Genomic DNA, 17,924 nt, shown 5'->3' on the forward strand with positions numbered 1-17,924 from the left:
AACTGAATCGATCAATCAGTTGTGAAATGAAAGTTTACTGATTTTTATATTGAAAATACAAAACAGCTACTATGTACATGTACAGAGACTTTTTATCACCAAACAAGCTTATGGTTGTTTTTGGTAGTGCTTTTTTTGTCCACTTCATTGGCCCCTATCTTCGGCTTGTCTTCTGTGTGCTGATATATAACACTGCAAGAGAAAGAAGAAAGCATCAGTTGACAACAGTAGCCCGCACAGCGAGAGCTGACTATCCTGGGGGGACCCCCTATGAAGATCATGGGAATGCTCGTATAATTTAACACCCCTAACACCCCTAGAGGAAATGGTCATAACAAGTGTACTCGATTAGGACTCACCTTGTGTAGTGGTAGGCGGGCTATGCAAGATACCACCTGTCTGATAAGCCAAATGGACAAAATTTATTGGCTTTAAAGTTTGAGTTGAGACTTTCATATTTAATGAGCATGAAGCCTGCAAAGCTGGATAAATGGCACAATGGCATCTTTTTCTTAGTTTCTACTCCTGATAGAGTGGGGGCTATACAAACAAGAAACCATCTTTTAAGGTGGGAAAGGAAGGGTACATGAAGAGACCACCTGTCTGTTTGCAGAGTGGTGGGTCCTGTCTGAGTACAATAGTTTTGAATTTCCCTAAAAGGTATTAGCAATTCTCATTTTCTGGGCGTGGCCCAAATTCAGTTTTACCCTTTTAGAGGTACCAATTCTAGAACAACGAGTTAACTGGCACTGGCAACTTGTATACCGGATGGCTGTTTTCAAGTAAATAATTGAAAAAATAAAAGTTATTTGCATAACAAATACAGTTACCACTACCATCACAGGGACGGCGGAGCAATTTTCCAAGTGGGGGGGGGGGCTGACTAGTGACTTGAAGTGGGGGGGGGGGCCTTAAAATACTCTTCTCTTAGTAAGTCTTTAATTTTTTCAGAAATTCTGGGGGAAGGGGGGCTAAAGCCCCCCCAGCCCCCCCCCCCCAGCTAAGCCGTCCCTGCATCATTTTTCAATTTGATAACGTTAACAGCCCCTGATAGGTACCACAACCCTAGTGGCATTTGTTTGTTTTTGCACTGTATGCAGAATCAGTCCACAAATGTCACCACCTAAAAGGTTACAACAAGCACCCCATCATTTTTATAGTTACAAAATACAGATCAAGATTCTTGCTAATCCTGGATTTGTGCTTTGAACATTCAGTCCCTACAATAGATCCCTTGATCTTTAATTGTCAGAATCAAGTCACTACTAACAGTTTGTTTAGGTAACTAACTCACACAATGTGTCAAAGGCCATTGGAGTCCCATTTTGCTGCTTGTTTTTCATTGTTTTACACATATAGTCAAATCTCTATTTGTGACCACCCTCATAAGCAATCAGCTCTTGTTACAACTGCCATTGTGAAACCCTGTTTGAAGGCAACTGCAACCACCCTTGGGAATTACCAACTGGTCTTTTCCCTTACACTCTACTTAAAGTGACTGCTCAATATACGGCCTCGTCGCAGGGTTGGAAACTAAAATTCCGGAGCACTCGCCATCCGGGCGAGTGACCTTCAAATTGCACTCGCCCAGATCAGTATTCCTAATATGATATGTATTCCTAAATACCTGTAGTTTGCAAGCAAATAGCTTTGATGGAGATTTCAAAATGTTGGTAAGCTATCGGCTTATAGACAGTGTAGATTATTTTAAATTGGAAAGTAAAAGTTCCGCTTATTTTGAATAATATATTGAAAATCGTACTCGCCAAACCGGGCGAGTGATCCGTGATTTGTACTCGCCCGACAGTTTTCACACTCGCCTGGGCGAGCGGGCGAGTGCTAATTTCCAACCCTGTCGTCGGCTAAAATCAGACGATATTCCGCAAGATTGAGCAGGATAATTGTTTTATTATTCAACAATTTGTCAACGAAACACATTTCGCAGATAGAAAAAGTGTAATTTTGCAGCATGTTACAAGGCTTTGGACGAATTTTCGGAACCTACGTATATCGCAGGATATCTGTTATGTACGGATGATAGATATTGTTAGCATTTTGACCATATATGGGCAGCGCGCGCATTTGTTGAATAATAAAAGTCAATAAACGTATACACCACCGCTTGCTCACATTTGCTATAATATCGCCAGTTTTTACTCACTCTACGTAAAAGTAAAACCAAAACCACTGAGTAAAAAAGAGGGTAGCACAGCAGCTAAATAGCTAGTGTACTGGACTCCAGCCCTGCCCCGGGTCATTGTGTTGTGTTCTTGGACAATACACTTTACTCGCACAGTGCCTCTCTCCACCCAGGTGTATAAATGGGTACCGGCGACATAATGCTGAAGGTAACCCTGCAATGGATTAGAATCCCAACCAGTGGGAGTAGGATTACTTCTGGTCACTTCATGCTACAGGAACATGGATAAGCTTTGGCCTGTATGGAGGGTAGGAAAGGGTTTATGTGTGACACATGAAAAGGGCAAAAATTAGACCGTGATGTGTGAAAATAGGGCAGAAATTATACCGTGATGCGCGAAAATAGCTAGAAAAGACACATGATTCGTGAATTCTGCAATTTTAAAATAAACTTGATACATAAATTTGGTTAAAATATGTGTGTGAAATGGGATCACAACCCACCCCCCCCCCCCCTTCCCCCTCCTGCTACCCTCTGTATGGGCCACTAGGCTCGATGCAGACCGACCTCGGGGGGGGGGGGGCACTTCCTATAAATGGGCTAATGGGGATGTGCCGCTGGATGGGGTCGCATTTTCACGACTGGACTGACTATAATGGGGTTGCCATTTCAAGCATTTTTTATAGGGTGACTAGAATGGGGTCACACTTTTCCGGGATTTTGAGAGTACGAAAATCTGGCAAGTTGTGATTTATGAACGGATATATTCGCCGAAAAAAATGTTACCATATTTATTGCTGTTGTTTAATATTTGACAAACATCTCCCAGAAAGTCACTAAGTTTGGGTCGTAAAAACTAAATTTACCCAAAAGTGACTAAGATGGGGTCTATAATTGGCCATAGAATAAGACTATAAAGGGGTAGGGGTTCTGAGAGGCCAGCGGCACATACCCAACAAAAATTTACCCAAGTACCCTCCCCGGGGCAGACCTCTACTGAGTAAAAAAGTCAAGAATTTGAAATGTTATAGGAGATAAATAGATATGTGTAATTCTACTTGTCCAAGTCACAGGTCTGTGGTGTTCCATACTCAAGTTATCCATTAAAATCTTTCACATAAATTATACAGCTCAGTATGGTAACATTATATAATTATTTTCTGCAGAGGGGCACAAAATAATATACAGCCAAAATTCAATACAATCATATGGAATTCACTTCTGCTATGAAAAATTTCTGAAGTTGAACTAGTAAAGATTCACATATAAGTTCATCTTGCAATACCTTTACTGTACATACATGCCTTGCTTAAAATCACAGGATAAGGCATTTCTTAAAACACACATGACAGCTTTCTGGCAGCTATCTTGATTCAATTTCAACTTTCAACTCCTAAATTCAAAGTGCTCTTCTTTAAAGTTGAAGGATGCTGTCGAGCTGAAAATATTTAGGATGTCTAATAACCAAAAAAAAAAAAACTCAAGGGCCTTGGGATTTTGGGTTTCAGAAATTTGATAACATCCCACAAAAACAAAGAATAACGTTTATTGCTAAAGGTCTCAAAATAAAAGTTCAAGATTGGTTATGACTGGAGACTGAGGCAGAAAACCACGGGGGGATGGGTGGGGGGAGGTTGGAGGAACTTCCCCTACATCTCTTATATCAAATCTGAATGATGTTCTCAGAACTTGCAAGGCAATCCAGGGAGGTAGTCAGCAGATGTCTCTAAGGCGCATGAGCAGCTCCTCTTATTCTGTAATTGCCAAAACAATAACAACAATATAGTAGTTGTTTATAGTAGTAAAAGAAGTTTTGTAAGTTGTGTCTTAAGGTGGCTCGTACCAGTTTTCAGGTTTTTGACTGTGCGACGTTTGGAAGAAAATGGCCAAAAAAATAATTAAAGATCGTAACAAAATTTTTGTATAATTAAATTACCCATTGTGTTGTTGATCCAAAATACCAATAATTACGTCATCAGTGGTTACCATGGCAACGGTAGGCAATGATTTTTTGGACCCTTTTTCAGCTTCCAGTGCTTATATCTTGAAAACTAACTCGATGACCCCCATTTTTTTTCTTGTGATAACTTTAAGCATATGAAAAAGAAACTGTATAATTATTTTAAAAAAATTCTACGAAGCGGATTTTTTGCAAATGCAAAAAAGAGCAATTTGTAAGTAATTAAAAATTCCTTTCGTAGAACTTTTTTAGATTTTTTCTGGCGTTTCCTTTACATAAAAGGAAAATATTAGGACAATAAAAAATAGGGGTCATCGGGTTAGTTTTCTTGCTAAAGCCTTCGCGAACTCAATAATTCCCACGCGCGTTTCCGCGCACTTTAAAATTTCGATTTTAAAAGTTTGGTATTTACTCATGCTCAGTTCTGACTACCGCTGATCTTTGCGGGCACATACGCGCGCAACACGCGTGGACTTCCCCTCGCTTTGTCTGCGAAACTTTTCGGCTCAGGATTTCATGGGATTTAGCCAGTTTCAGTTAGCGCCAGTTGTGCCTCTTAGGTCTTACTTTTTAGTATTTCTTTGTCTGAATCATGTGTTTGAAAGCGAACTCAAATAAGCTGAAACGAAAAAAGTGGAATTGAGTCACGATCTTCGACAAGATCGATCGTAGCACATGTGAATTTGCTTTTGTAACTCGAGCAGTGAGATCCGAAAACATTTTGACTGTCGAACATTAAGTTGACTTAAAATGTTCTTGTTGAAAAAACTTCAGTTGAACGCGGAATTTTTTCTTAAAATGAAGAAAAGCAACCTCGCACTCGGCCGCCATGTTTGTTTTCCTTTTCAAATCTCGTGCGTGACTCGTGGACATGAAGCGTGACGCGCGCGCTAGTCACCAGACTTCCCACGCAAGAAAAACCGGTACGAGCCACCTTAAAAGCAACGAAAATGTCTCCAGAAAGGTTCTTGTCGTCAACACGTGGTATTTGTTATGAAATAAAACCATCATGGAAATGGTAATGAAAATGTCGCAATCGAATTTTGCTGTAATGGTCGGAGGTATTGATCTTGCTCTATTGTTCCGAGGTTGTTTGTTAACTTGGCCGTTCTTTGTTTTACCTCACTAACGATCCCCACATGAGTTGAAAATCCTGGTATAAACATTTGCATTTCAGCGCTAAAAAGTAGCATGACTTAACGACATTCTGTGTTTTTATAACTACACAACAATGACAACATTTTGGGATAAAGCCAGTGCATTAAATTTTTAGTGTTGCTGTGTTGTGTAAGTTTTGAATTGTTCAATAAATGTTTTTGCAAACAAAAAATAACAAAAAACAAAAATTTTTTAAGGAAAGATAATTGTCACCCATTTACAATCATTGAATCCACAGCATCGTAGTCGTGATTCCCATAGCTTCCATTTCGCAGAAAAAGATGGCCTGCTGCATCATCGTCCAAAAACTGCTGACTAGATCGTGAATTGATTGCGTTGCAAGTTGTGAGAACATCGCTATTCAGTCCCAGACCTCGTTTCTATTCCCCCCTCCCTGCAGAAAACTTTAAGTGTCTTGCCCAAGAACACAACACAATGACCCCAGCCAGGGCTCGAACCCGGACTGCTCGATCTGGAGTCAGGCTCAATTACTATTAGGCCTTCGCACCTCCAACTTGTAAACAACCAGCTACAAAAAATTATGTAGTTGAAACCAACTGAGGTGGTCTTTTGATACCTTTGACTTAAGTATATTTTTTCAAGGACGAGCAAGGTCATAGAAAAAGACTTCAATCACACAAGTCATACAGCTTACCATTATTTCCTCTCAAGAAAGCATCTCCATACTTGTTTTTCAGCTAAAAGATACAACAGAAAGGAGCTAAGGGATCTTGTAGAATGAATACAGTATAATGTGAGGGAAACAAACGGCAGTTCAAAAGAGTGATGAGTTCAAGATACAATATACTTCAGGGCTTGAAATTAAAAAAACCCTGAAGTCACTATTTGGTGACTGGTTTCTCTCTGCCTCAAGGCATGGGCTGGCAAGTTTCTGAGTCCGCAGTCAGTGATAGGATACACTTTTTGATTGCTGATTACTGAACTTGATGAATTTTGGTGCAAGTCAGTTCCAATAAATAATACCAGTTCTAGAACTGTAAAAGTCCAAGCTAAGTTTGGATTTAAGTATAGCATCAAGGTAGAAGAGTGTCTAATTATGCCTTGATCCACATACACTGTGAGTAATCGCTGAAACTATGGCTATAAATGTGACTATACAGTACCACTCAAATGTAAGTTGACAGTCTCGACTCGATCCTCGAGACTTGATCCTCGCGTCTCGAAGTTCGAGTCTCGAGGATTGCGAAACAAGGCCATCTTGAATATTCATAACTCGAAAAGGCTTAGAATGTTACTTTGGAAACTGGCATGTGCTAAAACTCGAGCAAAGATTTGAAACCACTGAAACAAGCAAAACGAATTTACATTGAAAGAAGCAAAATCACTACCATTCTTGAGAGCTCACTGTATGCAGGCTAGCCAAAGCTATATTCTGGAAACCGGCCCTGGAGTGTTATTCAGGTTAACCAAAGTGTAAGGTAAGTCTGTTTAAGGTTTGCTCTCAATAACAGTTATGGCTTATTTCACATGATTTGTTCTTTTCAGTCATTTTGGCAGTTTCTTTTTCGAGGTTTTGCTTGTCTGGGTCATTTTGGTGGTTCTGTTTTGTTGTTTCGGGTGTTAGTACATGCCCTGGAAATAAGGTGATCAAATTAAATTTTTCAACTAACCTGTCCATTGGCATATTCCTCTGTTTGTTCTAAAGCAATGTTCATATAACCATCTAGACAGGCAAGCACCCCTGATAAGGAAAGGGAAAGTAAAAACAGTCCAGACTTTTGTTGCTTAGCTGTCATCATTGCCCAAACAGACATGATTAAGACAATTTCAATGAAGAAAATATTGACTGGCTTTCATTCTAAGATTTCTAACGACGCTCCACTTTTGTCTATATATTTTCACCGTCAACAAAAAAAGAAAGAAACGGTAAACCGAAAACTAACACAACGAAAATCTGTCGACCTCTGTTCACACTGGTTCACATGAGCCCACATGGATACATTAGAAGTATTACAATGAACATTTTCTCGTTGTACCTCGATAATCGACGCCATTGTTAAGCTTTACCACAACAGGACGGCCTATGATCTGCTTTAGAAAGTCACTTGGAGTTTGTTTGCGACTCATCTTCGATTTTACTCCAGAAGAGGGTAAGAAGTCAAGAAGAACAAGATGGCGCACGCTTACTCGACCCAGTACTTTCGTCCGAGCATGGAAGGACTCACTGCAGCCCCTCCGGTTTTGGAAATGTTATTGTTTTATTTCCGCAATTTTTACATCAGTGACTGTCAGTTCAAAGATAATTTAATGTCATGTATTCACTTTTTTGCATTTCTCAATACTACTAATAATAAAATAATTAACCATAAAAAATATACAATATAAATAACAAATGCATTTGGGGATAATGGCAGGGGAGGAGGGAGGGCAAGAAGGGATAAGGAGGGAGGGGAGATAGGACAACTTCAAAGTGAGTATGACCTTGACTGAAATTTCTCAAAAAAAAGCAAGGAAATTAATAATACCGTATTTTCTCGTTTAAACGCCCCGGCGTTTATTTCAAACTTGAAAAAGGAAATTATAGACGGCAAACTGATCCTGACGGCTAAAGCGGTCAAAAATAAACAAAGTGGATAAAAAGAAAAAAACTAGAATATATAGAAAAAACTTTGCCCTAGCCGTCAGGATCAGTTTGCCGTCTATATTTTCCGTTTTAACTAAGTTACTGATCCAGGTCTTCAATAGATCCGGCACCACTCATCGGTTTGTCGCTGTGATATTGCAGTATCTTTTTATATTTATTTCAAACTTGGCTCGATAGAGCCGGCGTTTATATGATTCCAGGAGTTTGTTCAAGCCCTATGTTTCTCAGAAATGATTTTTATTCATTATTTTTGACAGCAATATATTTAGACATTATTTTTAAAGCCTGTTAAACCTTTAATTATTGTTCAAGGGGCTTATTTTCAAATATAGCTTGGAGACCCGGCGTTTATGTGGGGCCCGGCGTTAAATCGAGAAAATACGGTAAATGGTTCACGTGCGTCACATCCTCGTACCCAGGGTCTTCGTTCCCTTTGACCCGCGTCAGAAATGCAATGACGTAATATGGTTTCTCAGAATCTCGGAAAACCCCCCGAGTGTTTCGTGGCTTCACTTCCTGAAACGAACTTTGCCTCTTCGCCATGGTAAGTACGACTACTAATCTTGAATCCTAGCCTGTATCTTAACCAGTTTAGAACATCTACTTCAATTTCTCCGATAGCTACGACATTGCCGTAAAACCGCAAAGCGAAAATTTATAAATATGGATGGAGAATCCGAACATTTGCATCCATACACAAGCTGTTTGGTTCTGTGATTTCGTCTCATGACACGGAAAAAGTATGAAAGAACGAAATCGATCAAATCGTGAAAAATACGTTATGAAGTAAGCAAAAAGAGTGAACTTACAGGTCTTTAGTGTTTAACAGACTGAGCAAGAGCAGTTCTTCTTTAGATGTTGCCGTATTTGTCTTTACAACATGTTTTACAGGAAATCGGTCTCCATATAAATTGGAATTAATTTTTAAATTTTTAAAAATTTTTTAGGCTTAGTATACCTTCTGTAATTACCAAAGAACAAGGATGTAACAAACTATATTAGGAAGGTTTTTTTGGTATATTTGAATTCAGTTTGTATTTATTGTTTGTTCTCTCGTTGTCTCACAGGGAAAGTCCCCCATTTTAATTTCAATTTATTGCTTTTAGTTTCATTTTAAGAAGGGGATCGAGAAACAGAGTGCGATAAGGTTATTTTATTTCTAATCGTAAGCTGTTCGTTGCTGTTAGCTCGGCATATACTGTATAGCTGATGTTTCTAGTGGGACTTAACGAACTGATTTACATAAATCGCGTGACTCTTTTGTCATGACGTGAGCAACAATATACCTTGATCCCTAACCTCCTAACCTAATCAGAGTTTATATATTTAAACCATATATCATCAGGACAGGAGCCATAATCAGGAACTCCTGATCAGGATAATAAAGAATGTAAGTCAAGGAGTGGCGATGACCAAAATGCGGATTTCCTGTAGCTTACTATTGATATAAGACGATGACATTTAATAGACGATAAGAGACTTTTGTCTATTGTGTGAGTCGTCTGGTGGTGACGAGTTCCACTGTTGCGTTCTTATTCGCTTCGCTCAACCGAACAGGCAGACAAGAAATATGGCAGAATTCGCAAGCGGATCCAGATTATAAGAAATCACAAAATAAACGAGGCATTGGATAAATAATATGGTCTTACCGCGAAAAAGTTGATCGTCAGCACTATTTCAGACTATTCTCTTCGATTGATGGCCGCCTGCTCGTTCTGGGGGCGTTTGTAACCAGCCGCCTCACAGCAGCAAGCATCAAAATTTCGATTTTTATTACATGTAAAAGGGAAATGCATTGATATAAAGCAAACTAAATTTTAATTCCCAAACGTTCAGTGCTGCTGCCATCGGATCTTTAAATTCACTATCACTAGATTGAATTTTCGTTGCCTGTTGTACTACTGATATAAGCCTTCAATTTCTATAAATCACCAAGAATTATGATGGAGCCGTTGGTTTTATTGCGATTCGGGACTTTTCCTTTTACACTATTTTTTACGATCGGTGACTTTCCTATACAATTCTCTATCTACATGCACAAGCTGTCCCATACACCACATATGCAGGGTTGAATTTTAACCCTATTCAGACCGGGCTTTTTTTTAGATCTTTTCAGACCGAGAAGGAGGGATGGGGGTGGATTCCGCACCCCCTCCGTAACTTCTAGATTATTTTAGCAATCACAATTAAACTTAGAGGATATATGGTATGTCCGGAAATCTATCTTTTGATATATGTCACGTGGGATGATGACGTCAAATCACGTGACAATTACATCATGATGTCAAAACAGCCGCCATCTTGGATTTCAAAATTTTTCCAAAACGTCAGAAAATCGCCCAAAATTACTGACAAGTTCTCAAAATCCATCTAACAGTGCAAGAAAACTCTAAAAAGGTGAAAATGATTGCATTAAGGCACGGGCTCCTGATTAAGGTTAATTTTTTGTCAGAAGCACAAATATTACAAATTAGGGAAAACATGCCTGTCAAAATGCCGTTGCTATTTAGATAAACTCGCAAAGTTTAACAGCGTTCAGTTGAATCTTAAAAATGTTATAAGCGTTCAAAGACGTCGCGGGCACTTTCCCGCCACCCTCCCCCCGGTCTGGAAAGTGTTAAGCTTGGGAAGCCTGTGGCGACACAAAGTGCAAAGGAAAGTTTAGCATAACTAATTACTCTGAATACCAGGGGAAGATACATTTTATCATTTAGGAATGTGACGCTGAAAACTTAAACCAGTTGATATAAAGTTTTGTCATTATGTTCAATTATTTAAATTGTAATTTCAGTTTTGGATTTATTTGTCATAGTAGAAAAAAATGTTCAAATTCAAGATTTATTTAGTCAATAAAGTTAAAGCTTTTTGATAAACGGTGACAATTTCCAGCATTTTGTTATTCAGTAACAATTCAAATTGATTCTCCTTTTATTGATTATTTCTTTACAATGGTTTAGAACATTATGAATGACATAGCAGAAGTTGTACAAGCCATCTTTATCGGTTCAGCTGTTGCTGTCTTCCTTCTCAACAGTGGTCGAGCTCGCAAAGCCATCGAGTTATGTGAAGAATGTTTGATTTTCTTAAGTACTAAACAACTGGGGATAGGAAATCAAATTGGCAAATTACTTTACAGCACGATCTACATTACAGTGTTTAGGGCACATCGTATAATCCCTGATTATAAAAATGCAATAAAATACGGCAGAGAACTTCTTGACATTTATCGCGAATGTGGTGATACGGCCAACGAAGAGGACAGAGCAGGTGAAGCAGCCGCTTACGGAAACCTAGGAACTGTGTTTCAATCTCTTGGTGAACATGACAAAGCTAGAGAATATCACGAGAAAGCACTTGCGATCAGCATTGCAATTGGCGACAGAGTTGGAGAAGGAAGAGGTAACGGAAACGTAGGGACTGTGTTTCAATCTCTTGGTGAATATGACAAAGCTAGAAGATATCACGAGAAAGCACTTGCCATCAGTCTTGAAACTAGCGACAGAGCAGGTGAAGCAGCCGCTTACGGAAACCTTGGAACTGTGTTTCAATCTCTTGGTGAATACGAAAAAGCTAAAAAGCATCTCGAGAAAGGACTTGCAATCAGAATTGAAATTGGCGACAGATTAGGAGAAGCAAGCTCATACGAAAACCTAGGGACTGTGTTTCGATCTTTCGGTGAATTTGACACAGCTAGAGAACTTTACGAGAAAGCACTTGCGATCAGAATTGAAATTTGCGACAGAGAAGGAGAAGCAAGAGATTACAGAAACCTTGGAACTGTGTTTCGATCACTTATGAGACATGACAAAGCTAAAAAACACCTCGAGAAAGCACTTGCTATCACAATTGAAATTGGCGACAGAGAAGGAGAAGCAAGCTGTTACGGAAACCTAGGGATGGTGTTCAGATCTTTTGGTAAATATGACAAAGCTAAAGAATATCTTGAGAAAGCACTTGCAATCAGAACTGAAATTTGTGATAGAGCAGGAGAAGCAAGCAATTACGGAAACCTTGGAACTGTGTTTCGATCGCTTAGTAGACATGACAAAGCTAAAGAACATCTCGAGAAAGCACTTGCTATCACAATTGAAATTGGCGACAGAGAAGGAGAAGCAAGCTGTTACGGAAACCTAGGGATGGTGTTCAGATTTCTTGGTAAATATGACAAAGCTAAAGAATATCTCGAGAAATCGCTGGCAATCTGCATTGAAATTTGTGACAGGTCAGGAGAATCAACAAATTACGGAAACCTAGGAAAATTGTTTCAATCTCTTGGTGAATATGACAAAGCTAAAGGATACCTCAAGAAAGCACTTGCTATGAAAATTGAAATTGGCGACAGACAAGCAGAAGCAAGCTGTTACGGAAACCTAGGAACTGTGTTTCAATCTGTTGGTGAATATGACAAAGCTAGAAAACATCACGAGAAAGCACTTGCGATGACAATTGAAATTGGCGACAGAGAAGGAGAGGCAAGCTCTTACGGAAACCTAGGGACTGTGTTCCAATCCCTTGGTGAACATCACAAAGCTAAAGAATATCTTGAGAAAGCACTTGCAATCGGAATTGAAATTGGTGACAGAGAGAGAGAAGCAGCCGCTTACGGAAAACTAGGGACTGTGTTTCAATCTCTTGGTGAACATGACAAAGCTAAAGAACATCTCGAGATAGCACTTGCAATCAGAACTAAAATTGGCGACAGAGCAGGGGAAGCAATGGACTACGGAAACCTTGGAATTGTGTTTCGATCTCTTGGTGAATATGACAAAGCTAGAGAATACCACGAGAAAGCACTTGCGATCAGAATTGAAATTGGCGACAAGGCAGGAGAAGCAGCAGATTACGGAAACCTTGGAACTGTGTTTCAAATTCTTGGCGAATATGGCAAAGCTAAAGAATATCTCGAGACATCACTTGCTATCAAAATTGATATTGGCGACAGAGCGGGAGAAGCAGCAGCTTACGGAAACCTAGGAACTGTGTTTCAATCACTTGGTGAATATGAAAAAGCTAAAGAATATCTCGAGAAATCACTTGCTATCCAAATTGAAATTGGCGACAGAGCAGGAGAAGCAGCCGCTTATGGAAACCTTGGAGCTCTGTTTACACTTCTTGGAGAATATGAGGAAGCTAAAGAACATCTCAAGAAAGCACTTGCCATCAGAACTAAAATTGGCGACAGAGCAGGCGAAGCAGTAGATTACGGGAACCAAGGAACTGTGTTTAAATCTCTTGGTGAATATGACAAAGCAGAAGAATATCTCGAGAAAGCACTTGCTATGAGAATTAAAATTGGCGACAGAGCAGGAGAAGCAAGAGATTACGGAAACCTAGGGACTGTGTTTCGATCTCTTGGTGAATATGACAAAGCTAGAGAATATCACGAGAAAGCACTTGCGATCAGAATTGAAATTGGCGACAGAGCTGGAGAAGCAGCAGATTACGGAAACCTAGGGGTTGTGTTTAAATCTCTTGGCGAATATGACAAAGCGAAAGAACATCTCGAAAAAGCACTTAAAATCAGAATTGAAATTGGCCACAGAGCAGGAGAAGCAAGTGATTACGGAAACTTAGGGGCTCTGTATGAATCTCTTGGTGAATATGAAAAAGCTAAAGAATATCTCGAGAAAGCACTTCCGATCACAATTGGAAATGGCGACAGAGCAGGAGAAGCAACCTTATACGGAAATCTTGGGGCTGTGTTTATATCTCTTGGTAGATATGACAAAGCTAAAGAATATCTTGAGAAAGCACTGACAATCTGCATTGAAATTGGTGACAGAGCAGAAGAATCAACAAATTACGGAAACCTTGGAAGAGTGTTTCAATCTCTTGGTGAATATGACAAAGCTAAAGGATACCTCGAGAACGCACTTGCTATCAAAATTGAAATTGGCGAAAGAGCAGGAGAAGGAGCATGTTACGGCAACCTGGGGATTTTGTTTGAATCTGTTGGTGAATATGTCATGGCCGAAGGTTATCTGGAGAAGGCACTTTTAATTAGTCAAGATATTGGAGACGCTCACCAGGAGTTTTTATATTATGTTAACCTCACATTGTTGAAGCTATCCCAAGTAAAGATCCCAGAAGCCTTTCACTATCTGCTTCTGGGTATTAAAAAAGCCGAAGATCTGCGCGGTTTTCTGAGAGGCAATGATGAATTCAAGATAGCACTATTAGACGTTAACAAATTTCCATACCAGGTTCTTAGTGTACTGTTTTGTTGTCTTGGAAATCCTTACAGTGCCCTTTATGTCCTAGAGCTTGCACGGGCTAGAGCCCTAGCAGACTTGATGGCGACTCAGTATTCTGTTGATATGCAAATCTCAGCTAATCCGCAATCGTGGATTGGTATTCAAAATATCATGAAAAAAGAAGGTAACTGTGCTTGTCTCTACATTTCTTATTATCGTAACGATGTGTCTCTGTGGATTGTCAAGACAAGCGGAGTCATTCACTTCCGTAGAATAACAGTAGATGAAAACATCCTAGGTGTCAGAATAGTTTCCAGTTTGCACGATTTTTTGTCCAAAAGCTTCCGCAGCTTGGGTTTTGTATCCCAGCAGGACTGTGAAGATCGATCTTTAAACGGCACTGAACCGAAACCGAGATTTTCTCAGGAAGAGATTTTCGCAGATTGGCGCCTTGTAGAGGATGATGATGAGGATGACGGCAATCAAGAGCCTAAACCGACTCTTCCTTTGTTATACCAAATGATCATCGCTCCTGTGGCTGATTTACTTGATGAGCCTGAAATCATCATTGTTCCTGATCGCTCTTTGTACCAGGTTCCATTTGCAGCATTAACTGATGAAGGCGGGAAGTATTTATCAGAGACTTTCAGGATCCGCATCGTCCCTTCATTGTCAACTCTCAAGCTCATTCAGGACAGTCCTGCAGACTATCACAGTCTGACTGGTGCACTGATAGTGGGTGATCCTGTGGTAGGCCGGGTGCGTTACAAGGGATGTCGTAAGATGTTTAATCCATTGCCATGTGCAAGAAAGGAAGCAGAGATGATTGGACGACTGCTGGGCGTTCAGCCTTTGTTAGGAGAGCACGCAACCAAGCACGCTGTACTTCAAGCGATAAATTCAGTAAGTCTGATACATTTTGCTGCTCATGGTAATGCTGAAAGAGGAGAAATTGCTCTCTCGCCCTTGTGCACCGCTAATGGGATTCCAAATGAAGAGGCCTACCTCTTGACAATGTCTGACATTTCAAAAGTCCGCCTGCGGGCTAAGCTGGTGGTACTCAGCTGTTGTCACAGTGGGTGTGGTCAGATTAGAGCTGAGGGAGTTGTTGGAATCGCTCGAGCGTTCTTAGGATCGGGTGCACGTTCAGTACTGGTTGCACTATGGGCCATACAAGACAGTGCAACAGAGCAGTTCATGAAGTGTTTCTACGAGCACCTTGTTCGTGGGGAAAGCGCCAGTGAGTCTCTTCACGAGGTCATGAAGTGGATGAGAGGTAACGGCTTTGCTAAGGTTTCCGAGTGGGCACCGTTTATGCTGATTGGAGATAACGTGACATTTGACACTGAAAAATTAAAGTAGGTATAACAGAAAGAACAACTTATGTTTGCGTGTTTAACAAAAGTAAATATGCTGTGCAAGTTAGATCAAAATTAAATTTTTTGGAACATGGTTAGGTTGCAGTTGTAACAATATGTTTTTTGTCTACTTAATTGCACGTGAATGTATTCAAACCGTTGACCCGTTGCTGTTAGAACCGAGTGAATTTGTGTGGTTAGGAGCTTTTTATGCCGCACAGGTATCTTTTTTCTTATTCGCGGAAAATAGTTTCATTTATTCCTGTGATGTTGGTAAAAATCAGCCTAAAGATTTAATTATTTCGTTTTTACTTCAATATTATGTTTTACTTGTGTCATGCAAGTGTTACTATAAAAAATTCTGTCAATTTTTAAAAGGCGGTGTAAATGGCTGGCCGTGTTCACAATTAGTGCTAGAGCACCGGTACCTATAAAGCACCAGCAAAAATAGTACCCAAAAGTAAAAAGTAATCAAAGTACCCAAGCACATCCACTTTTGGAGTGGGTACTTGAAAAAATAGTGTGTTCACATCAGTGCCCAGCGAGAGACGTACTCGGGTACCGTGCCCGTGTGAAGAAGGGTGATTGGGGACCTAAATACAGGCGACCACCGACATTTAATGAAACTAGTACTGGTGACAGAGATGTGGTGTCGTGTTCCACTTCGCAAAAAGCTAGGAACTGACTGAAATGACTCATGACTCAAAACTCACTCATAACTGGTCTTTTTCTTGTTTTAGGAAAGCAGAAGAGCTCGAGCCAGAGCCTGCATGAAGCAAGCATTGAGATGAGGAACTTTGTACAAATGAATGTAAATAGCAAAGCATTTGTTAATAGGCCAATAGGCGTTGTCAGGTTGCCTTTTATATCTGTTTCAAAAGGAATATTTCTTTTATACGAAATGAGTTTCATTTGCATGAAAATGAACGTGCATGTGAAACTCATTTGTGTCTGAATTGTTCGCACAAAGACTCGTTTCAACTCTTAGGCGAAAGGCGACTGGGAAATGGTCTCTTCTGAGTCTCCTTGAAAAATTTTCATACGGAAATGAGTTTCAATCAAACAAATGCACGTTTTTTTCATTAAAATCCAACTCATTTCAATATGCTGAATATGAAAACTGTTTCCCGATAACTCGTTTTGAAACAGTGCAAAGCTGTGACAACCCGGAAAAACGCCATTGTATGTCTTACGTGTCATTTTGTTTTACTCGAATTTTAAGACATACTTTTCAATGCTATTAATCAGTTGTGTGAAATTGTGTGAAGTTTTCAGTGTACATAGATTACATCAGTATTTAGTCTAATTTGAAGAGGTGAATATAAGAATGCGACATTCTGATTAGTCAAGAAGCTCTGGTTTATGACGTTATATTCACCTCGCTTGAAAGTGAATATAACATTTCGGGGCTTGGTTACTAAGCCGCGCCAACTTTGCCATCCAGGCAAGTAAACATGGCGGCATTTGATGAATGAAATTTTCTTTCATTCGAAAGAAATCACGTCAAGTCCGGGGTATTCAAAACAGTTGGAATTTTAAAAATTGGCTACCAAGGCTTTTGAACCGAAAAGAGATGGTTCTCAAGGCATTAGAATTGGTGCTAAGGACGGTGGTTTTGGAGATCGCACAAACCACAAGAAACTCAGTGGCAGATCAATTGACCAAAAATTACTCAGTTCTCTTCAGATCAGAGCTACTCGACTTACTTCAAGAGGATTTACACAATTGCTCAGAAGTCGCCAACGATTAAACGAAGGTACTAGATATCTGTCTTTTTCGAAGCAGGGTTCTATCTAGGATTTTTCGTTTGGGGGAGAAGTTGCGAGTGGGGTTCCGGGGACATGCCCCCCCGGAAAATTTTTTAAATGGATATGTGCTGAGATGCAATCTGGTGTATTTTGAGACACAACCTTGGTATATTTTCACCGTAATTTTATATTGTTTTTTGGTCATCACATGATTAGGTTTTGACAATGTTAGCTCGGCTGAGACGAAGAGTTCCTATTGCGCTATTTATACACTACAAAGAAGTGAATAAAAGAGATAAACAGCGGCAATGTTTCAGTTCTTAACTTATCTTCGTAGCGATGGAAAATTTCTAGATAGCAATGTAACTGCATGTAAACTGTAACAACTGACGTGATAGATAGCAGTAACTCTTAACTGTTACAAATTCTTTCAAATGTGAGAGCATAAAATGTTTGAAAACACGTATTTAGCGCCGTACCAGACAACATAAAATAAAATGCGAATAAATGTAGCATGAAGACCACGAGGCTCTCTTGAAAGGAAAAAATTGGGGCTCACAAAGCCAATTTTCGCTTCTTTACTCCTTTGTAATAATCTACCACTGCCTCCAGGACATCATCGGACAACTGGTCAGGGCCTCCGATGCAGATGCGCATGGTGTGTTGAAGTGCGTCCTCACCCAGCCTGCTGCGGAGCCTTGTTTTAACAGTACTCCATGTTCCTTGTCATATAGTGTCCTGGGACATGGAATGCTCACTTC

General features: G+C 39.9%; 2 protein-coding genes and 1 long non-coding RNA gene across 3 annotated transcripts in view; 2 read left to right on the top strand and 1 right to left on the bottom strand.

The window, feature by feature from the left end:
• The window catches only part of LOC144631397 (uncharacterized), a 130,749-nt gene that overhangs the window by 62,461 nt on the left and 50,364 nt on the right, over positions 1–17,924 (top strand). The gene's annotated exons all lie outside the window — the stretch shown is intronic.
• LOC144630728 (U6 snRNA-associated Sm-like protein LSm6) lies at positions 16–7,422 on the bottom strand. Its single transcript, XM_078489121.1, has 4 exons — positions 7,256–7,422; positions 6,890–6,960; positions 5,914–5,956; positions 16–192 (listed from the first exon to the last, which is right to left on the bottom strand). The coding sequence occupies exons 1-4, from the start codon at positions 7,344–7,346 to the stop codon at positions 155–157; spliced, it is 243 nt and encodes an 80-aa protein (XP_078345247.1). The 5' UTR covers positions 7,347–7,422; the 3' UTR covers positions 16–154.
• On the top strand, positions 8,387–16,835 carry LOC144650436 (uncharacterized). Its single transcript, XM_078510150.1, has 3 exons — positions 8,387–8,407; positions 10,821–15,415; positions 16,156–16,835. Exons 1-3 carry the CDS (start codon positions 8,405–8,407, stop codon positions 16,187–16,189), a joined length of 4,632 nt encoding a protein of 1,543 aa, XP_078366276.1. The 5' UTR covers positions 8,387–8,404; the 3' UTR covers positions 16,190–16,835.

Source organism: Oculina patagonica, chromosome 1, assembly GCF_052425735.1.
Source record: "Oculina patagonica isolate OP01 chromosome 1, crgOcupat, whole genome shotgun sequence".
NCBI lineage: Eukaryota > Metazoa > Cnidaria > Anthozoa > Scleractinia > Oculinidae > Oculina > Oculina patagonica.